Source organism: Mauremys reevesii, linkage group 3, assembly GCF_016161935.1.
Source record: "Mauremys reevesii isolate NIE-2019 linkage group 3, ASM1616193v1, whole genome shotgun sequence".
NCBI lineage: Eukaryota > Metazoa > Chordata > Testudines > Geoemydidae > Mauremys > Mauremys reevesii.
In genome coordinates this window covers 164,273,402-164,295,975 of record NC_052625.1, presented here as the reverse complement: position 1 = coordinate 164,295,975, position 22,574 = coordinate 164,273,402, and the positions used below count along the sequence as shown (strand labels likewise).

The following is a 22,574-nucleotide window of genomic DNA, read 5'->3' as shown; positions in this document are numbered from 1 at the left end:
CCCAAACCAGTTACCCTGTCAAAGAAGGAAATCTAAGCCAGTTTGGGCACAGGTGTCCCCATGTGTTTGTCCTCCAAATCACAAGAAACCTGAGGTTCCCTAGGGCATTTTGCTTCCAATCCAGCAGATTTCAGGGTGTGGGAGTCTCTCTGCATTATTTCCTGACACAGTTGCTAACTTTCATGCAGTAAATAAGCACCCCGACTTTCACAATAAGCCCCAAATCAAGCTAATTCCATTTCAAAACAAGGCCAAAACAAGCCAGTCCCTAGGAACCCCAACACTCTATGTGGCTAGATCCGCCCCACCCCGCGTGCAGTCTGGGACTGTGGTGGGCCCACTGTGCATCACTGACTCTCTTGCCCTCCCCCCCTTGCTCCTGCTTGCCAGGAGCAGATCGGAAAAAAGAAGCATCAAGCTGCAATGAGCAGTAAGCTACAAGCCAAACAAGCAACAACCCTCAAGCCAAAAACTAGTCAACAAGCAGCTCACAAGCCAATTACATCAAAACCAAGCCCACTTTCTGCATTTTTTTTTCATGGGTTTGGCATGTCTGTTTCCTGAGTTTCTCTCCCCTACAGGCAGCAGAATCACTCAGGAACCATGATGCTGTTGGTCCTGATGCTGCACCGATGCCCTACTCATCACTTCCAATGTGGGGGTTAGAAGATTGGTGTCAGCTTCTACTGACTTTCCCAGTGTTTTATCCAGCAGATCACCAGGGGAGTTGCTGTTCTCTGGTTCCATCCCTACCTCCAATACAACCTGCTCCCATTCTGTAGCCCATGGAGAGCCAGTTGAATGCAATACATGGGGATGTGATTCTGCATTTTTATAGGGAGTGGGGTAATAACTGCAGCTCCCCATTTTTGCTATTTTTACCCTTTTCAGGGTTTTTGTCACACTTTTTTTTGTATTCCTCTATTCAAGGCATAGTAGATGAACAGTGTGATGAAGACACTTGGACCAATTTTTTTATTGTAAGTGACTTGATGGATAGATCTAATAGGCAACACTATAAGGGTGTTGATGGGAAATCGTTATTGAAATATGAATTGTGTGTAGCCTCTATGTAAGCAGGGTCTGAATGAATGCTTTCCTGACAGCTAGCTGGGAGGCGGAGAGACTTCGGATGTGTTTATGTAAATACAGTTTGCTCCTGCTCTGTTTACATATTCAGCAGATACTGCAGTGTCAAAGTGATCGACTTTGGCAGATGTTGTGTACAAATCACCTTAGTACTGAATGCAGGGGTAGTGAAATACAGTTACCAATGTTGTAATTATTGTAGGAATACAGGAAATCAGGACTGTGCTTAATCTGTCCCAAATGAGGGGGCCACCCTCAGTTGAAAGAACCTCATTAAGCCAGGAGCTCTGTCAGAGCCCCGTGAAAGTAAGAGTGGTGAGTATAGGTATCCACAGCCAGGAGGTTGTACACCCTCACAAAGGATCTTCCCTAGACTGATTTAACCTGTTCCCTCCCTCTCCCACAGTTCAAAGAATAGAGCTAAATAGGCTTCATTAGGAACCTCTTCGTTATTTTAATTGCCCAATCATAGCTGAAACCAGTTGTGATAGGACTGTGCTTCTGCCCTGTGTGCCCTGAGCTGGAAATCAGTGAAAGCTGAAATCACTTGTGGCAGGACTGTGTTTCTGCCCAGCCAGCACAGAGCTAAAATTACTAAGAGATTGACTGGCAGTGGTCATGCTGGGTGCAGCGAGCCGGCGGGGGCAAAGATGGTGGCATTTGCCCCTCCCCCCACTTATGGTGGGAGGAGAATTCACACAGATGTACCTATGAACTCTGGGTCTGCTCTGACTAGGGACAACAGCTGTGAGTGGGGTGTTAACGGGGGGGGGAGCGCACTACAAGAACTTGGGTGTTGGACTCAAGAACCTGAAGCAAAGGACACTGCCCAGCGTACTCTGAGGAGGGTGTCTTGCTCATGCTTTTATGTTTATTAATTGTCTTTGTGCTGTTTTCTCAGATTAATACTAGGTTACATTTATTAAAGAAACTCTTTCTACCTCAGACTCTGTGCTTGTAAGAGGGGAAGAATTGCCTCTTAGATGTGCCCAGAGGGTAGAGTGAAATTTCCCCAGGTTACTGAGTGAGAGCTGGGTTTGGTTGTATTGTTGAAAAGGAACCCCCTAGATATTGAACCTAGCCCTTCTTGCTGCTCACTCCAACTTGCAGATGGGTTACATCTATTTTAAATTGAATTGATAGTTCTGTGTTAAATTATAGTGTCCCTCGGGTGTCAGCTCAGCTCCTGTGGTGCTACATATTTCAGAACAATAGACTGAATGTTATTCTTTACAATTTTCTTAGATTGGGAGGCTCTAGAAACATAAGAAGAATGAAGACAATGATTACAAACACAGTCACAAGTCTGGAACCTTGTCTGTATTGTACATTGTAAGCAAATGATTAAGGTTACAATCACATAGATGCATACAAAACTTGAGAGAGCCCATGCAATAGCTACAGTTGAATTTATATGCGTATGACCAAAGGTGTTACAGAGGCTGGTGGGTCTCTGAAGAATGTGGTCATCGTTAGAGGGGTGATTCCTGCTGAGGTCTTCCCTCCCTATCCATACCATTGAACCTTTGTTATCTTTTTAGTATGATCACACTTAACACCTTATGCATATGCATGAGAATTTCCTTTTCCTTATCTATACTTCCACACACCATATATTTGGGGGTGCCCTATTTCTCATAGGTTGTTCTTGTAGTTCTCCTTATTTTTATTAGCATCTTATTAACATTTATGTAAACATGTTCCCATGGTCACTTGCAGTAAGAGAACTTTTCATGATGTTACAGACATCTAGCCTTGTGGTCTAGATGGGTTCATGGAAGTATGTTTTCCCAGAATATCACTATTGGCACATTCTTTACCGTAATCTTGTAATTTTACTAGCATAGGGTTATTCCTGGGTCACCTACTTATGTCAAACATCCTTAAGCCTGGGGCATAGTAAGGCTAAGCTGAAATCTTACAGGCCTTAGCCTGTAGGCCTTGCATTATGGCCTTATTTTACCTATATACCTAATACACATTCCTTTCTTCAAAAGCTTGTCAATTTTATACTCCTATAATTCTATCCTACTTGTATCTATACCTATATCTACAGCTTAAATCTATTCATCACACATTGATTAGATATGAAATAACACGAGTCTGCCATGATAACTCAATTAATGAACTAATTGGGTACATGTGTCATAAGGATCTTCTCAATCCCTCCCCCTATTGTGGGGGGACCTCTTGATATTAAGGGTGTGGTTGTTACTCAGTAACTTTTCTGCGTGATTCAGAAGCAGCATTGAAAGGTGCTGGGGAGATCCACATCCAGCTCCCCTTGGGTGAGACAAAAGTGGCAACAATATAAGACACTGAAAGTGAATAAAAACTGGGTGGGTTCTTAGAGTCCAAATAAAGATTCAAAGAAGTATCCACCACCACTTAACAGGTGTAAACCATATGCTAGTCTGCCAGTCCGCCCTCTATTGAGCCCTATTCTCCAATAGTCTGAATTTGTGGTCATCAGCATGACCACAGATTAGCCTTTTTTCTCAATGTGCTGTGCCGCTCAGTTGTAATTTTGCACCTCTTCTAAAGTTGATTAAGGTCAATTGAAAGCCTCCCACTGGCCATTCATAATGATTCTGTATTGGGACAGACCACAAGACTCTCAAATACAGGGGACCGAGCTTTCTCAGATGCTGGTTCATGACTATTGCATTTGTTTTCTGCAGAGATTAGGATGATCACAAACCTTGATGCCTGCAGAGCAAGATTCAGACTGACTTTTTACCTTTAGCTTTCCTCTGATAAGTAATATATTAAAATGTACAATTATATCAGTGAGGGAGGGATTGAAAAGAACAATCTCTTTTCAGGTAGAGAAAGTGCTCATATATCATGGTGCAGGTAGATTTGATTAATCATGGGAGTTATGATCATGTGCTAATGCTCAGAAGGAAGCATGTGCTCTTCTTAGTTGTATTTGACAGGGTGCAGCAGACATCCTGACATTGTCTGCAACTGAATTAGATCCCCCTCAGTAATATATAATATTGGCTACATGTATTACTTGTATGTCCTGTGTGAGCAAGTCCTAACTTTTCTAGCATAGGCTGAAGGTCTGTCCTGTAACACACAGCTTAGACCCCTAATAAAGTACATCAGCCTCTAGTCTATGGGCTTGATCTAGAGCCCATCATAGTCAACAGGAAACTTTCCATGAACTTCAATAGGCTTTGGATCAAGGGTAGTCCAGTAATTTATTGTCTCTCTATTTAAACAGCCTGGGCCTTATTCTCCTTTCCCTTTCAGCAAAGGAAATCAGGAGTAACACCACTAAAATCAATGGACTTATACTGGTGTAAAACTAGTGTACGAAATAGGAGACAGAGGCCACCTATATTAAAAATGCAGAGAATAAACACTTAAGAGCCAGATCCTCAGTTTGTGTCAACTGGTGTAGCTCCACTGAAATCTGGCTCCCCCTTTAACCAATGCTATGCAGGTAACTTTCTATTCTGTGCGTCACCACTACCTCATATTGTTTTTTCTTCCACTTTGGCAACTGAAGCAGATTTTCTGTGAATTTTGAGTATTTGACTCCCATCCATCTATGTATAGTGAAAACAATAACTAAGTGACTACGATACCAAGGATGCAGTGATATCAAACTATGGCCCCAAGGTAGAGTTTATATTACATTGCTGCACATTTATTTTCTTTCCAACACAAGGGCAGAATATTTTGACTTGGGACCATTTTTTACTTTCTCTAATCTGAAATTACTTTAAAATGCCACATTAATAGTAATAGAGATTTCAGGTTTTCGTATGTGCTATGGGAATTTTCAGAAAGCAGATGGTACAATTTTCTAATCCACTTGGCTCTGGCATACTCAAATTAGAAAATGCCTGGAAGAGAACAAGGAACATCGTTGTGCTTCTGTGGCATTGCTCCATAGAAGGATTAATGACTTTGGGTGACATTCACCCCTGTGCAACAATGTAATATAAGCTGCTGTTTAAATCCCACTTAAGCACTATTTTGATGGCATAAGTGGTGCATAGGCCTTGTGCTAGTCCCTCGGCCCAGGGAGGAATTTCATCCTCACAGAAGAGAGGTGAGTTGTTTTAGTACTTTTCTCATTCCTGACCAAGAGAGGGGTGATGCTATTTTCCCCCTGTGTTTATGCCACTTCTTTGTGTTTTTTCTGCCCCATCTTTTTCAGAAGGATCAATGAGGGTATTTTTTTTTTTAGCTTCCCAATTTTAAGTAAAATTATATATTTTTTCTACTAGTCCCACCTTGTAAACGTGAGTGGTTCTTTACATTTCCCTTCCTTCACTCCTTCACTCTTCCACCCATGGTCTTGCACTTCTATAAAGCAAAGATAAAAGAGAGAATAAAAGATAACTATAGAAAAAACTTCTTCTTTATTATGAACAAAGAAGGAAAAATGAGTTTTGTCAACTTTCTTTTTTTTTTGCCAGTTTTATTTAATTATCCTCTCATGATTTTTCTCTGCTCTTTCCTTCCCATCTGAAGCTCTGAAGATCATGTGGGTACAGTTTACAACAAAATAACCCCTGGTTTACCCTGTGGGGGGGATCAATCTAAGATATGCAACTTCAGCTACGAGAATAGCGTAGCTGAAGTTGACTTATCTTAGATCGAATTAAAATTACTTATTTTGCATCCTCGTGGCACTGGATCGATGGCTGCGGCTCCCCCGTCACATTTGCTTCCCTCTTTTGCACTGCTGGAGTTCAGCAGTTGATGGGAGAGCGATCAAGGATCGATTTATTGCGTCTACACTACACGCAATATATCGATCCCCAATAGATCGATCGCTACCTGCTGATCCACTTCTACAGTGGCAAACAAGTTAACAATTCCATGAAGCCAAAACTAGGTTTTTACTAGATAAGAACCAGAAGCAGGTTTCAGAGTGCTTCAGGCAAAAGAGGATGGTCCTCTAGTAGTAATTGAAATTCTCTTAATATAATCCCAGCATATGACACCTACAGTGCCAATTTCATGAAGAAAAGTTTAATTTTTCTGATATGTCTCTGAACCATCAAAGAATCTATTCTGATTTGGTAGCAATTTTTTTTTTTTTTTTACACAACTGTGTTTGCAATTGGACTTTTCCCTATTAGTTACTAGGAACTGCAGAACAAACTGTGCATGCGAATCACTCAGAAGATATCAGCATTGGCCTAGTTGATGTAGCAACCAGTGGTTGTGTTGTAAACCTTGGAATCTACAGCACAGCCAAGGAGAGAACCTCCTCCCACCACAGTTTCTAATATTGGACTCCTGACTTTATCATCGTGAATCCAAGCCAGGTTATTCTTCTATAGTTAACTCACTTTAAAAGCCCATCTCCCTTGATATGTAATGGGCTTTAAATACAATGATATTTTATATCTACACTGACCAGTTCTTGAGTGTATTAACCCTTGTAGCACAGATACAATGTTCTGATTTTGTTTTTGCATTTCAGAAGATCAAGACGACATTTAATATAGCATGTCCTATTATTAGAAGGACATGAGGAGAATACATCTCTACATTAAATTCTAGTGGGACTGCTCAACAGCAGACTCTGGTAACTGAGAAAGATCCATAGACAAACGTATGTATCCTTTTTCAAATGTTGCTCTGGTTACTCTGTGTCTATGTAACATCATATCATACAAGCTAATCATATTTGTCATTTTAGTTGGCTAATAAACTGTGCATTCAAGAATAAGTTCTACTGCGATGTAGCTATTGCTTTCCAGGTCCTTTTCAGGGAGTCTTTAAACACAAGCTTATTTTGGGGGGAGGGGTGCAGGTAACAAAAAACCTGCTACAACAGTACTCACATTAAACAGTTTGCTTTGATGCCAAAATAACATTTATTGTTATCTGAGGCCAGCTGCCTGCCTTCTCTCTAGGATTCTATTTGTGAAGTTTCTACGTCTATAAATGGAAGCACTGGCTAACCAGAAATTATCACCAGCACTGCCTGATAGAGCTCTGTCTCACAACTTGAAAAGTACAGTGATATCTAATATGTAGTCAGATTAAATCACTTCTACCCAGGATCTGAGCCTCTTTTTCTGGGACATGGAGTTAGAAAAGCACAGAAAAGAAATCTCAGCAAAACAGACCTTAAAGGAGAAGCTGACGGTAAGACGTGTTGAGGTTTACTCTACAAACATTTTAAACTTAATGGTGAGGAGGAAAGGCAAAGCAACTGTTGAACCTTAGAAAGGTTCCAATAATGTTTCTACGCTTCCTCTAGCCAGTGACCTTGAAGATTAGCAGGCTTAGTGGTGCATGTTGAAATGAATTATGATGATATCTTTCAGTGGAAATGATGGAATTTCATTAGTGACATTTGTGTAGTTGCAGAGTGCAAAACTAAGTCAGTACAATTATATAACCCAAACCCAGGCCTATTACTCAGTTTTCTTCCAGGATTTCTGTATCAGAGTGTTTTTGTGCTCTTGCAGGTTATTTTACATAAATATACTTCAATAAAGGGAAGGTTGATTAGGAAATCTTGTCAGCTCCTTCGCTGGAAACTTGAAAATGAATTTAAACCGAAATAGGTGACCACAAGAAAAAAGAATGGTCAAAAATGCAATTTTATATTTGAGTAACATAGTATTTAAATACATCTCTACATTGCAAAATAGAACTTGTTAATACTAAAGGTCATTTCCCAGACATCACCATAGTGTCATATTATTCTTGACTTTATAAAGTGATACGGTGTAATTAGTGCAAGTGATTGCTGATTTGTTTCTTAAAGAGAGATGACAATGTACTGTGATCCTGAGAGCAAGGTAATGCTATTATTTCATTATCGTCTATTATTTCACTTCACAGTGGGCCAGAGTTTACTCAGGTTTGGCAGTAACTTATTCCTCAAGTAACCCCATTTAAATGAGACTATTTGTGGGGTGATGTGTTACTCAGTGAGAATATGGGTATCAGAATCTGATCCTAAACTGGTAATTACACACAGAGCCTGATTGAGACAGAGGTAGATTGGCTAGTGAGTCTAGGAGATCTTGAAACAAAATGTTAACTAATTTCTCTGTCTCAACTACTATGAATTTTTCAGGTAGAAAATTGTTTTTTTAAACAGTATTACCTGAAGGAGTTTTCAGATAATATTGTTAGTATTTTGTAAGAAAGCTAGTCAATCCTTATTAACACATCAGACTATGCAAGAAATACTGCATCTTTCTCATCTTTATGGCAAGATCCATAAAACGTAAAGAAAAAATATCAAAGGTTAAATCACTTAGATAATTCATACAAGCTGCAGGAAAAAAATATCCCTCGAAGTTTTCATTTTGTATAGATCCTGTGGGAAAAAATAATATAAACATGTAATTAAAGAGTATATCATAATGCATACACACAAGGAGGCCCAATTAAGTTTGCCCAGGCAACTTTAATTCTGGCATTTCCTCACTTTTAAGACTTGATTTTGCAACCTTAATGTTCTTCTAATGTAGTTTTTAAAAAATCTTACTGAGAAAAACAAATTCCCTTATGTGGAATCATGTTGACATCCACATGGGTCAGCCACAGGGTTGGATCCACAATACAGACCTCTGACATTTGAGCTAACAAAGTAACTGATAGAGGACAGCAACCTACTATTTCGATGTGGACCAGACACTAGAGAAGGATGTGAGTGTGGGAGAGATTTTCCCAGTGAGTTTCACAAATATTTGGTGACAGCAGAAGAATGGTGAGACTCAGGAATCTTGGACTCTATTTGAGTTCTGGAGGGAATTGTATTGAAGTTGTCACAGACCCTTCTGCCTATTCCCTCTAAAACTGACTCTTTCTGCTCCTGTCTTCTCATGCCTGTCCCTTCTCTCATCCTCCACCTCTTCATTCATAGGTGCCAACTCCATGGGTGCTGCGGGGCTGGAGCACCCATGGGGAGAAATTAGTGGGTGCTCTTCACCCACCGGCAGCCAAGCTCCCGCCACCTGCACGCCCTCCTTGCCTCTTCCTCCCCTGAGTGTGCTGCATCCCTACTCTTCACTCTCCCAGTACTTCCTACCCACTGTCTAACAGCTGTTTGGCAACGTTTGGGACTTTCTGGGATGGAGGGGGAGGAGTGGGGATGCGGTGTGCTCCAGGGAGGAGGCAGTAAAGTGATGAGTCAGGGACGGGGCCTTGGCGGAAGGGAATGGAATTGGGGTGGGGCGAGGGTGGGGCAGGGCCAGGGCCGGGGGGGGGGGTGAGCACCCACTGGACAGAGGGAAAGTTGGCACCTACGTCTTCATTCCAGTCCCAATCTCCTTGCCCACCCAGTTCCCATCTCCCAGACAGGACACCCCACCTGAGTCCCATTTTTCCCCACACGATGGTTCCCAGTCCAAATCCCCACCTCTCGTAATCCACCCTGGGCTTCTCATCTGATCTGAGTCTCTCCTCTTTGAAACAAGCAGATCAGCTCAATGTTCAAACATAAAAACTGACAGATTCTTAAATTAATCCAGATATCCTGTATAAACATTACTGTTGGTGTTTCCGCGTATTTGTATTCAGTGTTTGTGAATGTGTGAACTAAGATAAATGCTGTATGAGATAACAATCCTATATTTTAAACCCTATGAATTAGATTACACTGCAATATTTTAAATTCTGGTTTAAATTCTGGTATTTGCTGATTGTTCCAAATATTTCCACCCTTTTGTTCATTAGAACAAAGATCTGATCACAGGTTTCTACAGTTCTCAGAAATGTTCAGTGACTACCCAGAGACTAGTTCATACTCAAGATACTGTACGTCTCTGAAGTGGGACAGCCTCACTTTACATAAAGGAGTCATTGCCTTCTGACTCTTTGATAAACAGAAAAAATTGTCCCCCTAAATTTCTGCAATCTGGCTTTGTAGCTCATTCAAACCATACTGTGGACCAGATCCTCAGCTAATGTAAATCAGTTTTTATTGAAAGTGTGGATGATTTACTCTGACCAGTGAGGATCTGGTCCTACATATCCCCACACACCCTGAAAAGTTCTCTTTGTACCAGGGCCGCCCAGAGGTGGGGGGGGGGGGAAGAGGGGCAATTTGCCCCAGGCCCCGAGCCCCACAGGGGCCCCCACCAGAGTTTTTCGGGGCCCCTGGAATGGGGTTCTTCACTTGCTCCGGGGGGCCCGGAAAACTCTTGCGGGGCCGGGCGCAGGAGCTTCTTCTGCTCCCGGTCTTTGCCGGTGGGGGGTCCTTCTGCTCCGGGGCGGAAGGACCCCCCGCTGGTGAATTACCACCGAAGACGGAGCGGGACCCGCCGCCGAAGTTCAGCTCGGTCTTCGGCGGTAATTCGGTGGAGGGGGGCCCTTCCATTCTGGGACCCACCGCCGAAGTGCCCCGAAGACCCACGGCGGGGGCCCCCCTCCGCCGAATTACCGCCGAAGACCGGGCTGCACTTTGGCGGCGGGTCCGGCCGGCGGCGTCGGTCTTGGGGCACTTCGGCGGTCCCGAATTCGAAGTGCCCGCGGGCCCCCTCTGCGCGAAGACCAGGCTGCACTTCGGCGGCGGGTCCCGGAACGGAAGGGCCCCCCGCCACCGAAGACCCTGGGCCCCCGGAATCCTCTGGGCGGCCCTGGAGGGGGGGGGCAAGTGGAGCAATTTGCCCCAGGCCCTGGGCCCTGCAGGGGCCCCCACGAGAGTTTTTCAGAGCCCCTGGAGCGGGGTCCTTCACTCGCTCCGGGGGCCCCGGAAAACTCTCGTGGGGCCCAGGCCCCCAGAGTTGCTTCTGCTACGGGTCTTCGGTGGCGGGGGGTCCTTCCACTCTGGGGCGGAAGGACCCCCTGCTGCCAAATTACAGTCGAAGCGGGACCCGCCGCCGAAGTGTCGGGTCCCGCTTTGGCAGTAATTTGGCGGCGGGGGGGCCCTGCCGCGGGTCTTCAGGGCACTTCGGTGGCGGGTCCTGGAGCGGAAGGACCCCCCCAACCACTGAATTACCGCCGAAGTGGGGGCCCCCCTCCGCCGAAGACCCCAGGCCCCCTGAATCCTCTGGGCGGCCCTGCTTTGTACACACCTCATAAATATACGGCACTCTCTACCATCTCACTTAATAATGTCCAGACTTGACTTTAAAGAGCTTCCCTTATCTTGGCTTGTGGAAGCAAGTATTTCTGTTGTCAGGGTCTCTGGGAGAATTTTTTAAAAGTGACTGTGGAAATGGAAGGTTATACTGGATCTATTTTGTGAACAGTAAAGTCAAATGAGATGGATACAGATATTCTAAAAACCCCTCTATCTCTGTTAATCTTCAATAGATCAGCCTAACCTGACTCATGGAGCTATCCTTTTACACTTGTGACTTTGTTATACACACACAAGGCAGAGGCATTTCTGGAACAGCCCTATTGATATGAAGGTAGATGCTGAGTTCAAAATAATCTTCCTGATTCTATTCCTGATTTCTCACCCACTGATAGAGGAAGAATTCTCCTCCCAGCCACAGGGCCACCCAGAGGATTGAGGGGGTCTGGGGCAAAGCAGGGGAGCTGCGGCACTTGTACTCACCTGGCAGCTGTCCGGGTCTTCGGCGGCATTTCGGCGGCGCGGGGCCCTTCAGTCGCTCCATGTCTTCGGCAGCACTGAAGGCCCCCCCCACCCCGCCGCCGAAATGCTGCCGAAGACCCAGAGTAACTGAAGGGCCCCCGGCCACCGAAATGCCGCCGAAGACCCGGACCGCCGCCGGGCTAGGACTCGTGGGGCATTTTGGTGGTGGGGGGACCTTCGGTTGCTCTGCATCTTCGGCAGCACTGAAGGGCCCCCCGCCGCCAAAGACCTGGACCGCCACCAGGCCAGGGCTCACAGGGCCCCTGCGGGGCCCGGGGCAAATTGCCCCACTTGCCCCCCCCGGGTGGCCCTGCCCAGCCATTTGAAAGGCTTTTATTATATGTCACATTTTATCTATTTCCTATTTGAACAATTGTAGCAAATTGACACTGGCATCCTTAACAGAGAACATTCAATCTTTGCACTACCATTTTTCAGGTTTATAAAACACAATTGACTTTTAGGGTAAATTAAATAATGGTAAAGAAAAGAAAAAAGCCACAGAGGGACAACAAATTAAGCCAAACCAATAAGTAGAGTGGAAAAAAATAGCATGTGTTGCTTGAAGAGGCATTAGGATTATGCTTTGAATGATGACGTGTGCTCTGTATAAGAAAGGACTGAAGGCTTTAGAGTAGAGAATCATTATTTGCTTTTCACAAGTCATATCTGGATCCAGCTAGTCCTGAACCAAATGGTTTAAATCAAATCCCTCAAAGTCAGAAGTTGTTATTCTGTGATGGTGTGAAGTGGAGCTTGTCACAACTCTCTTGTACAGATTTCTACAATTGTCTAAAAGACCATTACATTGCCTGTGCATCTGCCTGAAAAACCAACAGAGTTCCCTGAACTGATAGCTGTGTATGCACCCCCCTATTAGCAAAATGATTTCTCCCACCTGGATGTCTCGGACAGTGGGGATCAGGAAGGTCTGGCTAAGTGTGTGGGAGTGAGAAAACTGGGATATTTTCTTGATAGTCTAATGTGCTGTGGCCTTATTGATGAATCTTTTTATTTCTTCCCTCCAAACAAATTTCATTCACTCCTACTCTTCAAATTGCTTCACTGACTCCTTAGAGCACTGAGCTATCTATTCTGTAAATTGTAATTGAAAATTGACAGGTGAGTACCTAGTGCATAAATCCTCATGAAAACTTGAGGCAAAATGCAAATAAAATAAAATAAAAAGCCGCCATTATTGAATGACCCCGATCCTATTGCCAGTGAACAGAGGACAATCTCCCTATGGAGTGGACCAAAGAAGAGCCAGGGGCCCTCATACATAAAAGCAAGTGCCACACCTACAGGAATAGTGGTTGCAATTCTGTAGCATTTGTCCATTGTTTGCCTCACCCTTCTTCCCTCTCAATACCAAACTCAATCTTCCTGCACTCCCCACTGGTCCCTTCTTCTTCCCTTCAAAATGCCTCTTACCCTCCCTATTCTCTTACACATTCATACTCCCACTGCTGCCATTCCTTTTAACCTTCCTCTACCCCCAGTCAAAACAAACAGCAAAGTAAGTTGAAACTTGTACGAGTAATCATCTGTATATTATATCCCCTCCATCCTCCACTCCTCATCTGTTACTGGGTCCTTGAGACTTCAAAAGCTTCAGGCTGTGGTCTGTCTCTTCCTATGTATTTGTACAGTGCTTAGCACATGAGGCCCTGATTCTGATGGGTCTTTCTTTTGCGGCTACCATCACATAACCAGTAAATGATAAATAATCCTAACCTATGCTACAGGCCTTAGGCTGTGTACTCCATCAGTGCAAGTCCCATCACCTGAACTTCTCTTCCAACGTATCTAAATGTAAATAGTGTAACCGAGTTGCTGTGCTGGCTGGGGCAGTGTGTGTGGCACATCCACAGGCAGCCCCTAAAAGATGTGGTGCTCCTCCCAGATGGGAAGGACTCCTTACTCAGAGAATAACCCTGGGAAGAAGTTCAGGGTGGCGCATGGTTTCTGCCCAGGGAAAGAAGTGTTTTGGAGTCAGGAACAGGAGGGGAGCTGCCTCTGTCCCCTCTTCCAGGATTAAATAGATTCTGTTCTTACTGAGCTCTTGTCTGTGTCTTCATTCTGGGAACTGCCTGTTTATGTTAATCCACCAAGAGGGAGATTGAGGTCATGCAGCAGGGCAGACCTCACCCCAATGGGATATCCTTGTGTCTTTTGGCTGACACAGTTTCCATCTACTAGAATGCTACTGCATCAGTGAGCTGGTACAGCAGGCCAGGGCCGCCCAGAGGGGGAGGCAGGGGCATTCCCCCAGCCCCCCCGCGCGGGCCCCAGGCCCCAGTAGGGCCCTGGAGGGCCCCTGAGGGCAGGGAGGGGGCAAGAGGGGCAATTTTCCCCCAGGCCCGTCCCGCCCAGGGCCCCCCCGGGCCTGGGCAGCCCGGGCCTGAGGCTCTGCGCGGGCGTGGGGCGGGCGGCAGGTCGGCCGGAGCGAGGGACGAGTGGATCTGCCGCAGGCATGACGGGAGGGGTGCTCGTCCGCCTGGTGGACCTCCCGCAGGCATCACTGCCGCGGAGGGTCCCCACACCCCGCGGCACCACCACGGCTGCCTGCTGCCCCAGTCTGCGGGTCCGCTCCCTCGCTCGGTCCCGGCCGGAGGCCGCCGGCCCAGCCAGGGTGGGGTCCCCCAGCCCCCCCCCCGGGCCCCCCCACCGGGACCCCGGCCCCCGGCCCTGCAGCAGGCAGCTTGGGTGGAGGGAATCGTGCTGTGGAATCCTTGTCCTCTGCATTTGTTCTTCTCTCTCCTGCCTGCAGAGGGAGATCACTTTGGTTCAGGAGTGGTGGTGGTGGTGAACTGACAGCTCTGCCAAAAACTCTTATTTGTTCTGTTTTCTGAGCGGGTCTCTCCTTTGACTTTTCTCTCACTCTGTTTTAGTCGGGTGAGACCTAAGCAGGAATTTGTAGAAATATGATGTGTCCCCCCCACACTTTCCAGTCTCTGCTTATCTTTACTAGATTCCCTACTGAGAAGGATACATTGTTTTCAGAGCTGCTAGTGAACGCCCTTCCACAACGAGAACTGCAGCACTCTACTGTCAAAGCACAATGCATATAATGTATTTCCCATTCAGTACCAGGGCATCATTATATTTTTCACCCTTCTTTTAAGGGGCTGCCAAATCAGTATCGAATCAGTTCAGTTCTCCAAACACTCCTTAAGTTTTTATCCAACAAAAATGCACTTGGATTTTGAACTAGACACTTTTGTTGAGGATCATGTTTCCACAACTATTGCAAGTCCCACATGCCTTGAAAGGAGTCCCATTGAAGTCTGTGGAGCTGCTCTGAGGACTAAAGTGAGCAGTGTTTGACCCTTAGAAAATTAGGTTAAACTTCCTATATATCAACTCTCCAGGGTCAAAGTGTGACACTAAGTTACTGTTGCATAACAAAGCATGAGCTCATAAAGGAAATTATGATGCAGAAGAATTTAAACTAAAATAATTTTGGATTTTTTTGGTAACAGTTACGTCTATTGGATTCAACCTAATCCATGGTCAGATACAAAATTGCAAAGAGTATAAAATGCACAATCAATTTTATCGTCAATTTGACAGCTACACTATATAACAAAAGTTGACAGTACCAGTAAGCAAATATGCTCTGGAAAACTGGAGAAAATACAGGTGTCAATTAAGTAGAACATTACATTTAAAGGAGCTTGAAAAAAGATTTTATTTCTATTATAGTTCAAGTCTCTTTGTTCCCCTGACTTTCATTGTCTAGTGGGATAAGAATGGAGTTATTCTCAGCAGTGTATATCAAACACAGTACATCCCAGATGCAGTTAGTGAAGCGTTGTGTGTGTGAATAGATCATCCCAGTTTATCAGAGAGGAATGAGTTACAGCCTGCTCTAACCCTGGTCAGACTCCACCTCAGTCTGACTTCATCCGGGAGCTTGTCAGAGCTGAGTCCCCCTCATTCGGGGATGTGTTATCTGCAGTTCCTATGCACTTTGGGATGTTCTGAGATGCCTCGTCTCAAAGAAGTGCAATTGTCCTGGTGGATCATAAAGGGAGACAGGGTCACTGCAATACCTGGTCCATACCTCTGAATGGCTTTGAAGATCAGGACCAAAGGCTTGACCTGGCAATGGGAGTGGATGGAGAGTCCAGGAGGGAGCTGAGCCACCCAGGTGGCATGTTTTAAATGTCCTGTCTGGCCAGCGGGGTGGGCTGCTGCACTGCATAAACTGGAGCTTCTTCATTGCTGCCCCTTCGAGCCCCAGATATAGTGCGATACAATAATCCTGCCTTGAGGTGTTGAATCTGTGGGTCATCTGAGAGTGAACTTTCCTAGCAAGCTGCAGGTGCCAGAATGCTTGTCACCACTGATACTGATTGCCTAGGATCAGTGATGAATCAAACTGGACCAGCGCTGTGCACCATTTTGACAAATGAGGGGGAGATTCCTTTGATGAAAGGGGAAGGACAGAGTCCTGGCAAGTCCTTGAAGTGTTTCCCCTTTCTAATCAGCATCACTTACTCTTACCTGAGTTGGGTTAAAGCCAGCTGCTCTTCATCCAGGTGCTAGTCACCTGCAGGCATTGTGAAATCCTTTTGGTTGCATCAGTGGGAAAGGAGAGCTAAGGATGGTATCACCAGCACAGTCTTGGCAGCAGGTTCCTTGAATTGTCACCCAGTGGTCTCATGGAGATGTTGAAGAGGAGTGGGAGAGGCCATATCCTAAGGACCCTGCAGGTGAGGCATTTCAGGGATGATCTGCAGTTGTATATTTGTATATTTACTCTCTGGATCTTGGTGAGGAATGACTGGAACCTTTGTAATTCTGCACCATCTACTGTAGCAAAGTCATGCAAGTGGATCAGGGACACATTGTGAGCCACTGTAGTGAAGGCTGCAGAGACCTTGAGTATCATTAGCACTGAAACATAGTCTGGGCTGTGTGCTTGTCTGAAGCCTGATTGTGAAGCATGCAGCATGTTGGCAACTGTCACGTGTTTCCAAAAGATTTCCCCTAGGAATGTGAAATTGGAGATAGGGTGATGTTTTCTGTATGCAGTGCTGGCTTTTTGAGGGTTTGTCCAACAAACAGTTGCATTTTTTTTAAATGGTAGTTTTCATAGATTAATAGATTCCCAGGCTGGAAGAGACTGCTGTGAACATCTAGCCTGGCCTTCTGTATAGCACAGGCCTTAGAACTTCCCCAAAATAATTCCCCGGCAGATCTTTTAGAAAAACATCCAGTCTTGATTTTTAAAATGGCCAGTGTTGAAGTATCTACCATGACGCTTAGTAAGTTGTTCCAGTGGTTAATTACCTTCTTCTGTTCCCAAGCCCTCTTTAGCCATAGCTAATAAAACTGCACCTGTCATAAAGACAACCCCTCAGTATAGCTCCTGCATAAACTGATTTTAAAAGCAATCTACGTTACAGCGGCAGTTGCTGCAAGTCTGTCAGTGATACATGTTGCTGAAATGAACTTTTGGAAATAGCCCTTATGATAGTAAATGACAGAAGAGAGATGATTAATGAGAATGGAAGATGCAATGGGAACTGTCAGAGTACTGTGCTTTCACCATAACATTTATTACATACAGTACATGTGGTAAAAATATTTTCCATATTCTCTTTGCAGCAATTGTCAGATACCTAAATATCGAGTCATTTTGCCAATATTATCCCCACTGGGAGAGGTTTTAAATAGACTGGTATTTAGGATAAAGTTAGTTTTAAAGGTTTTAAACAACTAGCTTTAAAGGTTCTAAACTACTTTAGAAACTTTACAGAACTGTATAGCTATTTTTCACATTTCACTGCCTGTCTCTTGATGTTTGTCCCAAGGTAATATTTAGATAGCAGTGCTCCCAAACTTCCTCCCTAGAAATGGATTGAAACTGACTCAGAAAGATAGGACAGAGATGGACAGAAATGAAGGCATTTTTATTTTTATTTTTGTCAAGATCAATTTTTCCCTCCTCCACATCGGTAACTTTCTTTATCCTCTCTGGATTAGAAAGTATAGCACTGACTGCTGAGGTAAGTACCCTGCTGCCACTCTTGTCTCTCTGGGGGCCCCCGTACCACCAATCCAAGTGGGGAGCAGGACAAAATTAGGAGTAGCATGATGGGCATGGAGCCAACAAGGGTCCCCATGGCTTGGTGTAATCAGGGTCTCAGATTGCCTTAATCCATCTTTGCAAACATCATCACACTGTAACACAACGGCACCCAAACAAATCTGATGACCCTGTGTTTGTTCATCAGACTCAAGCAGGGTTTGTTTGGATCAGAATGAATTTCCACCAGAAGCATTTGTCCAAACTGAATTTTTTATTGTGCTTTATCGTGGTACAACTCAAACTGACATGCTTGTTGTCTGATAACAAGCACTGAAGTATTGGATTTATTATAAACACAGCTGGTTGTGTCAACTCTAAGGATGCCGAAGACTTTCTATGATAAGATCCAGTTTTCAGTTGCTTATAACTTTGCCAAACTTTAACTGTTTGGACTAAAATGTTGCATGCTGATTGTCTGCCTCAGGTTTTTTTTGTTTTTTTTTTTAAAGTTTCAGCCAAAATAATTAAGCCATTTCAGAGAATAAAGTTTAGGGGAAAATACATTGTTTTGGACATGCTATAAAATCCAAAATACTCTGAAAAATGAGTCTTTAGAGCCTGGAATCAAAAGATGCTTAGAAGCCTCTCTGCCTCTTGTGCCTTAGCCTACCATTTAGGCACCACTGTCATTCTCAAAGCCTCTGCTCAGCTGCTGCCTAACCCCCGATGGTGCCTAAGTCTCTATGGTGACTAAGTTTCTGCTGGTCGGCATTTGCAAAGCCACCTAAGCTCTGATGCCACCCCACAGCTAACAAGCGGCTCAGAGCACTAGCTCAAACCAAAGCCCAGAGGCCAGGGGCATCATTTCAGAAAAATTCTATGGGTAGGTGGGGGGGGGGGATGGACACATAGAACATTCTGTATGATTATATTATATCCTGCAGAGTCTGGGGGAAGAGGAGGCAAAAAGTGGAAGACATAATGAAGCATATAGACCTAAGAAAAGTCAGTGGGGGCAACTGCCCTCTGTCCCATAGCAAATGATGCCTCTGCCGGAGGCCTTAAAGCAGGATCCTCAAAGTAGGTGAGGGAATACTATCTTGGCTGTGAGGCCTGTTCCTGTTGGTGTGCTCTTGAGGTACCTTCCAGTTCTATGATTCTATCTTCTTCTGAAGTGGATCAAATCTTTTTGAAGTGATCAAAGCAAATAGTCCTATGAAGCAGTTACATGCAATGAATATTAATAGATTAGTGGGCTGCACACAACATGTCAGCAGCCAGGGGTTGTTTAGTCTTCTAATGAGAGCATAGGTGAAGCAATGGATACAGAATGGAGATACACACCCCCACAATTAAAAAAAACACATGCTAATGTAAAAACATTGGAAGGGGAAAAGAGTGGGAGAGAGATACAGGGATCTAAAAACAACCTAGAGAAAACCAACTCAGAATTATTTTGGGGAAGTTCTATCACCTATAGGCATGTGAGACTATGATTATAGTGGTCCCTTCTGGCCTGGGAATCTCTGAATCTATTAGGAAAGAGATGAAAAGCTTGGCAATACTGAAAACTATAAATGCAATCCTTCAATAAGCCGGAGATTTCAGAAAGATATTGAAGAACAGGGAGGGAAAAGAAAGAACAAAAAGGAAGGGACACGATGGGTTGGACTTTCCATCTTGCACCTTGTGTAGCCATTTATATCTGTGCAAAGTGCTTAGTAAGGTTTTTTGATTGATCTAGTACAGTCACACTTTATTCCATTTATAAATAGTTTACATAGAGTTAATAAATAATTACTAGATTTTTTTTAAAAATGGGAAATCAATTAGACCAATAGATTGCTTATAAATGTGGCGTATACCCATCTATAGCACCTTTTACTGATGTGTTTACATTTACTGATGTATCTGACACACACAGATCATGTCAGTAACATGCATTAACATCTATTAATCATTAACTATTTATAAACCAATCACAAATCCTTATTGTAAAATGCGACCTCCCGCATTGTGTCCTATATTGCATGGGTAGGATGTTTAGATATATGGAGTGAAATCCTGGCCTTATTGGAGTCAATGGAAGTTTTGTCATTGACTTCCTTAGGGCCAGGAGTTGCCTCATCATTGGGAGTGATTCTGGAGAGTTACTCTTTACTTACCATTAACAAGCTTGCTCTTGAGTTCCCACATCACCACTCTGCTCCAAACTGAGTTTTACACAGGACTTACCTCTCTGGCATACCAAACATGGAACTTGGCTGCATTATTTACTCGTCTTTCAGACTCTCTTCAGGTATTAATATATATTTTTCAAAAATGGCACCTCTGTTTGCAGAGATTCTAAGGGTAGCTATGTATCTAGCAATAAAACTGTCCCTCATGCCCTCGAATAACTGTCTGAGTACAACCTTGCTCTGTGTGAAGGAAAAATGTCAGCATAAGAAAGGAGCAAGAGATGTGCTGCAGTAAAGAATCCATTCCAGAAAGGCACTTTGCTCGATTTACTTTACTATTATTATTTCCATGGTTAGTTTCTCTTTAATTTCAGGTTATGTCCATCCTAGGCTACTGTTACTTCAGTGTTGAAGTAGCCTTCTTACACATCAGCACATTGTCCCAAAACAATACATCACATTTTCGTGTGATCTCTCAACCTTCCGTTTCTTCTGAAGTGTTTATAGAAGTTTGTAGCACCATGGTTCACCGCACACCTCCAGAGATGTGAGACAACCGATACATTCCAGCCTGACTTTAGTCTTGGGCATAGGAATGAGATTGCCTTTTGCAGCATGCTGATTCAGGGGTATGTTCTATACTAGTAACCGGTCATTTCAGCATAAATGACCATGGAGAAATACTGGATGATCTAAATATAATGGTGGGGTTGTCTTTGTTTGCAACACGTTGAATTACATCATTGCCAGTTTATTTCCATACTCATTCTGATAAATGTTCGATTGGTTCTCCAGGAGCTAGGCAACTAAGCCAAGTTAATTTCCCCCTCTGCCTGATGAGGAGCAGGGACACAAATTTGGGTCTCTCACCTCTTATGAGAGTGTCCTAACCATTGGACTATGGGGCATTGTGGGGGAGGGCTTTCTCAGCCTCTCTTGTTGAAGCTGTTCCACTGTGTATAAATAACACTGCTCTACAGCCAAAATGCTTCTGAAATAAATGTAGTCTAATTTTACTAATTCTGGGTCACTGAGAACGAAAATGATGCTTAAAATTGTTGATTGGCTCTAGTTTTCAAGTTATGCTATTGGGTCAGTATATACGGCCCTTGACTTGGGAATAGCGGAGGATAAGTGAGTTATAAAAGGAAGGGATCTCAATTTAAACCAGAAATGACTAAAATACATCTTTGACTGGATCTATGAATAAATCTATGACTGGGTTTGGACAGTACTTGCTTTTTAGGCAAAACAATGAATGATGCAATCTGAAGCTGGTATTGCGTCATACATGATATGAATTGCATCATGTTATTCCTAGAAGTCATGGATGATGCAATCATAACGAAGCTTACATCACTCTGCTGAACAAATTGCCCTATATCAGCTCTAGAAATCATACAGTGTCGTGCTCTCTTATTTGTCAGTGTTTGATTTTGCAAAGGGACACATTTCTGTTTAGCCAAAGTGAGCAGAGATGCCTCGTACTTGTGTGAACAGTGCAGATAACTTCTGCTATGTTTGTGGTGAAGTGACTTTTGCATCACAAAAGCACAGTATAACCACTATGGTTAAGAAAGCCTATCACCTTTATTTTGGCTGCAAAATTGGAGCTCAGGATAAGAGGTGGGCCCCACACATATGCTGCAACACTTGTGCAACAAATCTTCGCCAGTGGCTGAACAGGAAAAGGAAATCTATGCCTTTTGCAGCGCCAATGATTTGGAGAGAGCCAACAGATCATACCAGCAATTGTTACTTCTGCATGGTGCCTCCAGTTGGGAAAGGTGTGTCAAAGAAGAAAAAGTGGACTGTGCATTATCCAAACATTCCATCAGCAATACGCCCAGTACCCCACGGAGAAGGACTGCCGGTTCCTGATGCACCAGAATCATTCTCATTTGAGTCAGACGAGGAAGAGGATGAAACTTCTTGTCCTGAACCATCAATGTCACAGGACCCACATTTTCTCCCATCCTCCTCCTCTGAACCACCTCATAACACAAGGTGAACTGAATGACCTTGTCAGGGATTTGGAACTACCCAAGAGTAAGGCAGAGTTGTTGGGCTCCAGACTACAGCAGTGGAATCTCCTGGCAGGTGATGTTAGGGTTTCCATGTTCTGTGACCGTCAAAAGGATCTTGTCCCATTCTTCTTCATGGAAGGTGATCTTGTAGCCTGCAACAACATCGATGGTGTGATGGCAGCCCTCAACATCGTTCACGATCCAGATGAGTGGAGACTGTTCATTGATTCATCGAAGACGAGTCTTAAAGCTGTTTTACTGCATAATGGCAATGTTTTGCCATCAATTCCAGTTGGTCATGCAGTCCATATGAAGGAAACCTATGACAACATGAAACAACTTTTGAGGTGCATAAACTATGACCAACATCAGTGGCAGCTTTGTGGCGATTTGAAGGTTGTTGCTCTCTTGCTTGGTCTGCAGACTGGATACACAAAGTACTGCTGTTTTCTCTGCGAATGGGATAGTCGTGCAAGAGATTCCCACTACATCAAGAAAGATTGGCCACTCTGACAGTCTTTGGAGCCTGGGAGGAAAAGTGTTCGGCATCCACCACTTGTTGAATCAAGGAAGATTTTGTTACCACCCTTACACATCAAGCTGGGTCTGATGAAGAACTTTGTCAAGGCCATTGACAAAACACAAACAGCTTTCAAGTACCTCCGTGGAAAATTTCCAAGGTTAAGTGA

The 22,574-nt window shown here is 44.0% G+C and overlaps 1 protein-coding gene across 13 annotated transcripts in view; it reads left to right on the top strand.

Annotated features, from left to right (window-relative positions):
- Positions 1-7,018: 7,018 nt before the first annotated feature.
- Positions 7,019-22,574, top strand: part of LOC120402303 (muscular LMNA interacting protein) — a 160,362-nt gene continuing 144,806 nt past the window's right edge. For 11 of the 13 annotated variants that reach the window (XR_005597125.1, XR_005597127.1, XR_005597130.1 and 8 more), the window contains exon 1: positions 7,019-7,215. Coding sequence is in view for 9 of the 13 variants with exons in the window: in XM_039532834.1 (XP_039388768.1) it covers positions 7,153-7,215 (63 nt within the window). In the remaining 4 variants the exon portion in view is untranslated. Of the gene's footprint in view, positions 7,216-16,167; positions 16,357-22,574 lie in introns of those variants that run through there. The other 2 variants (XM_039532835.1, XM_039532832.1) reach the window with 1 other exon arrangement.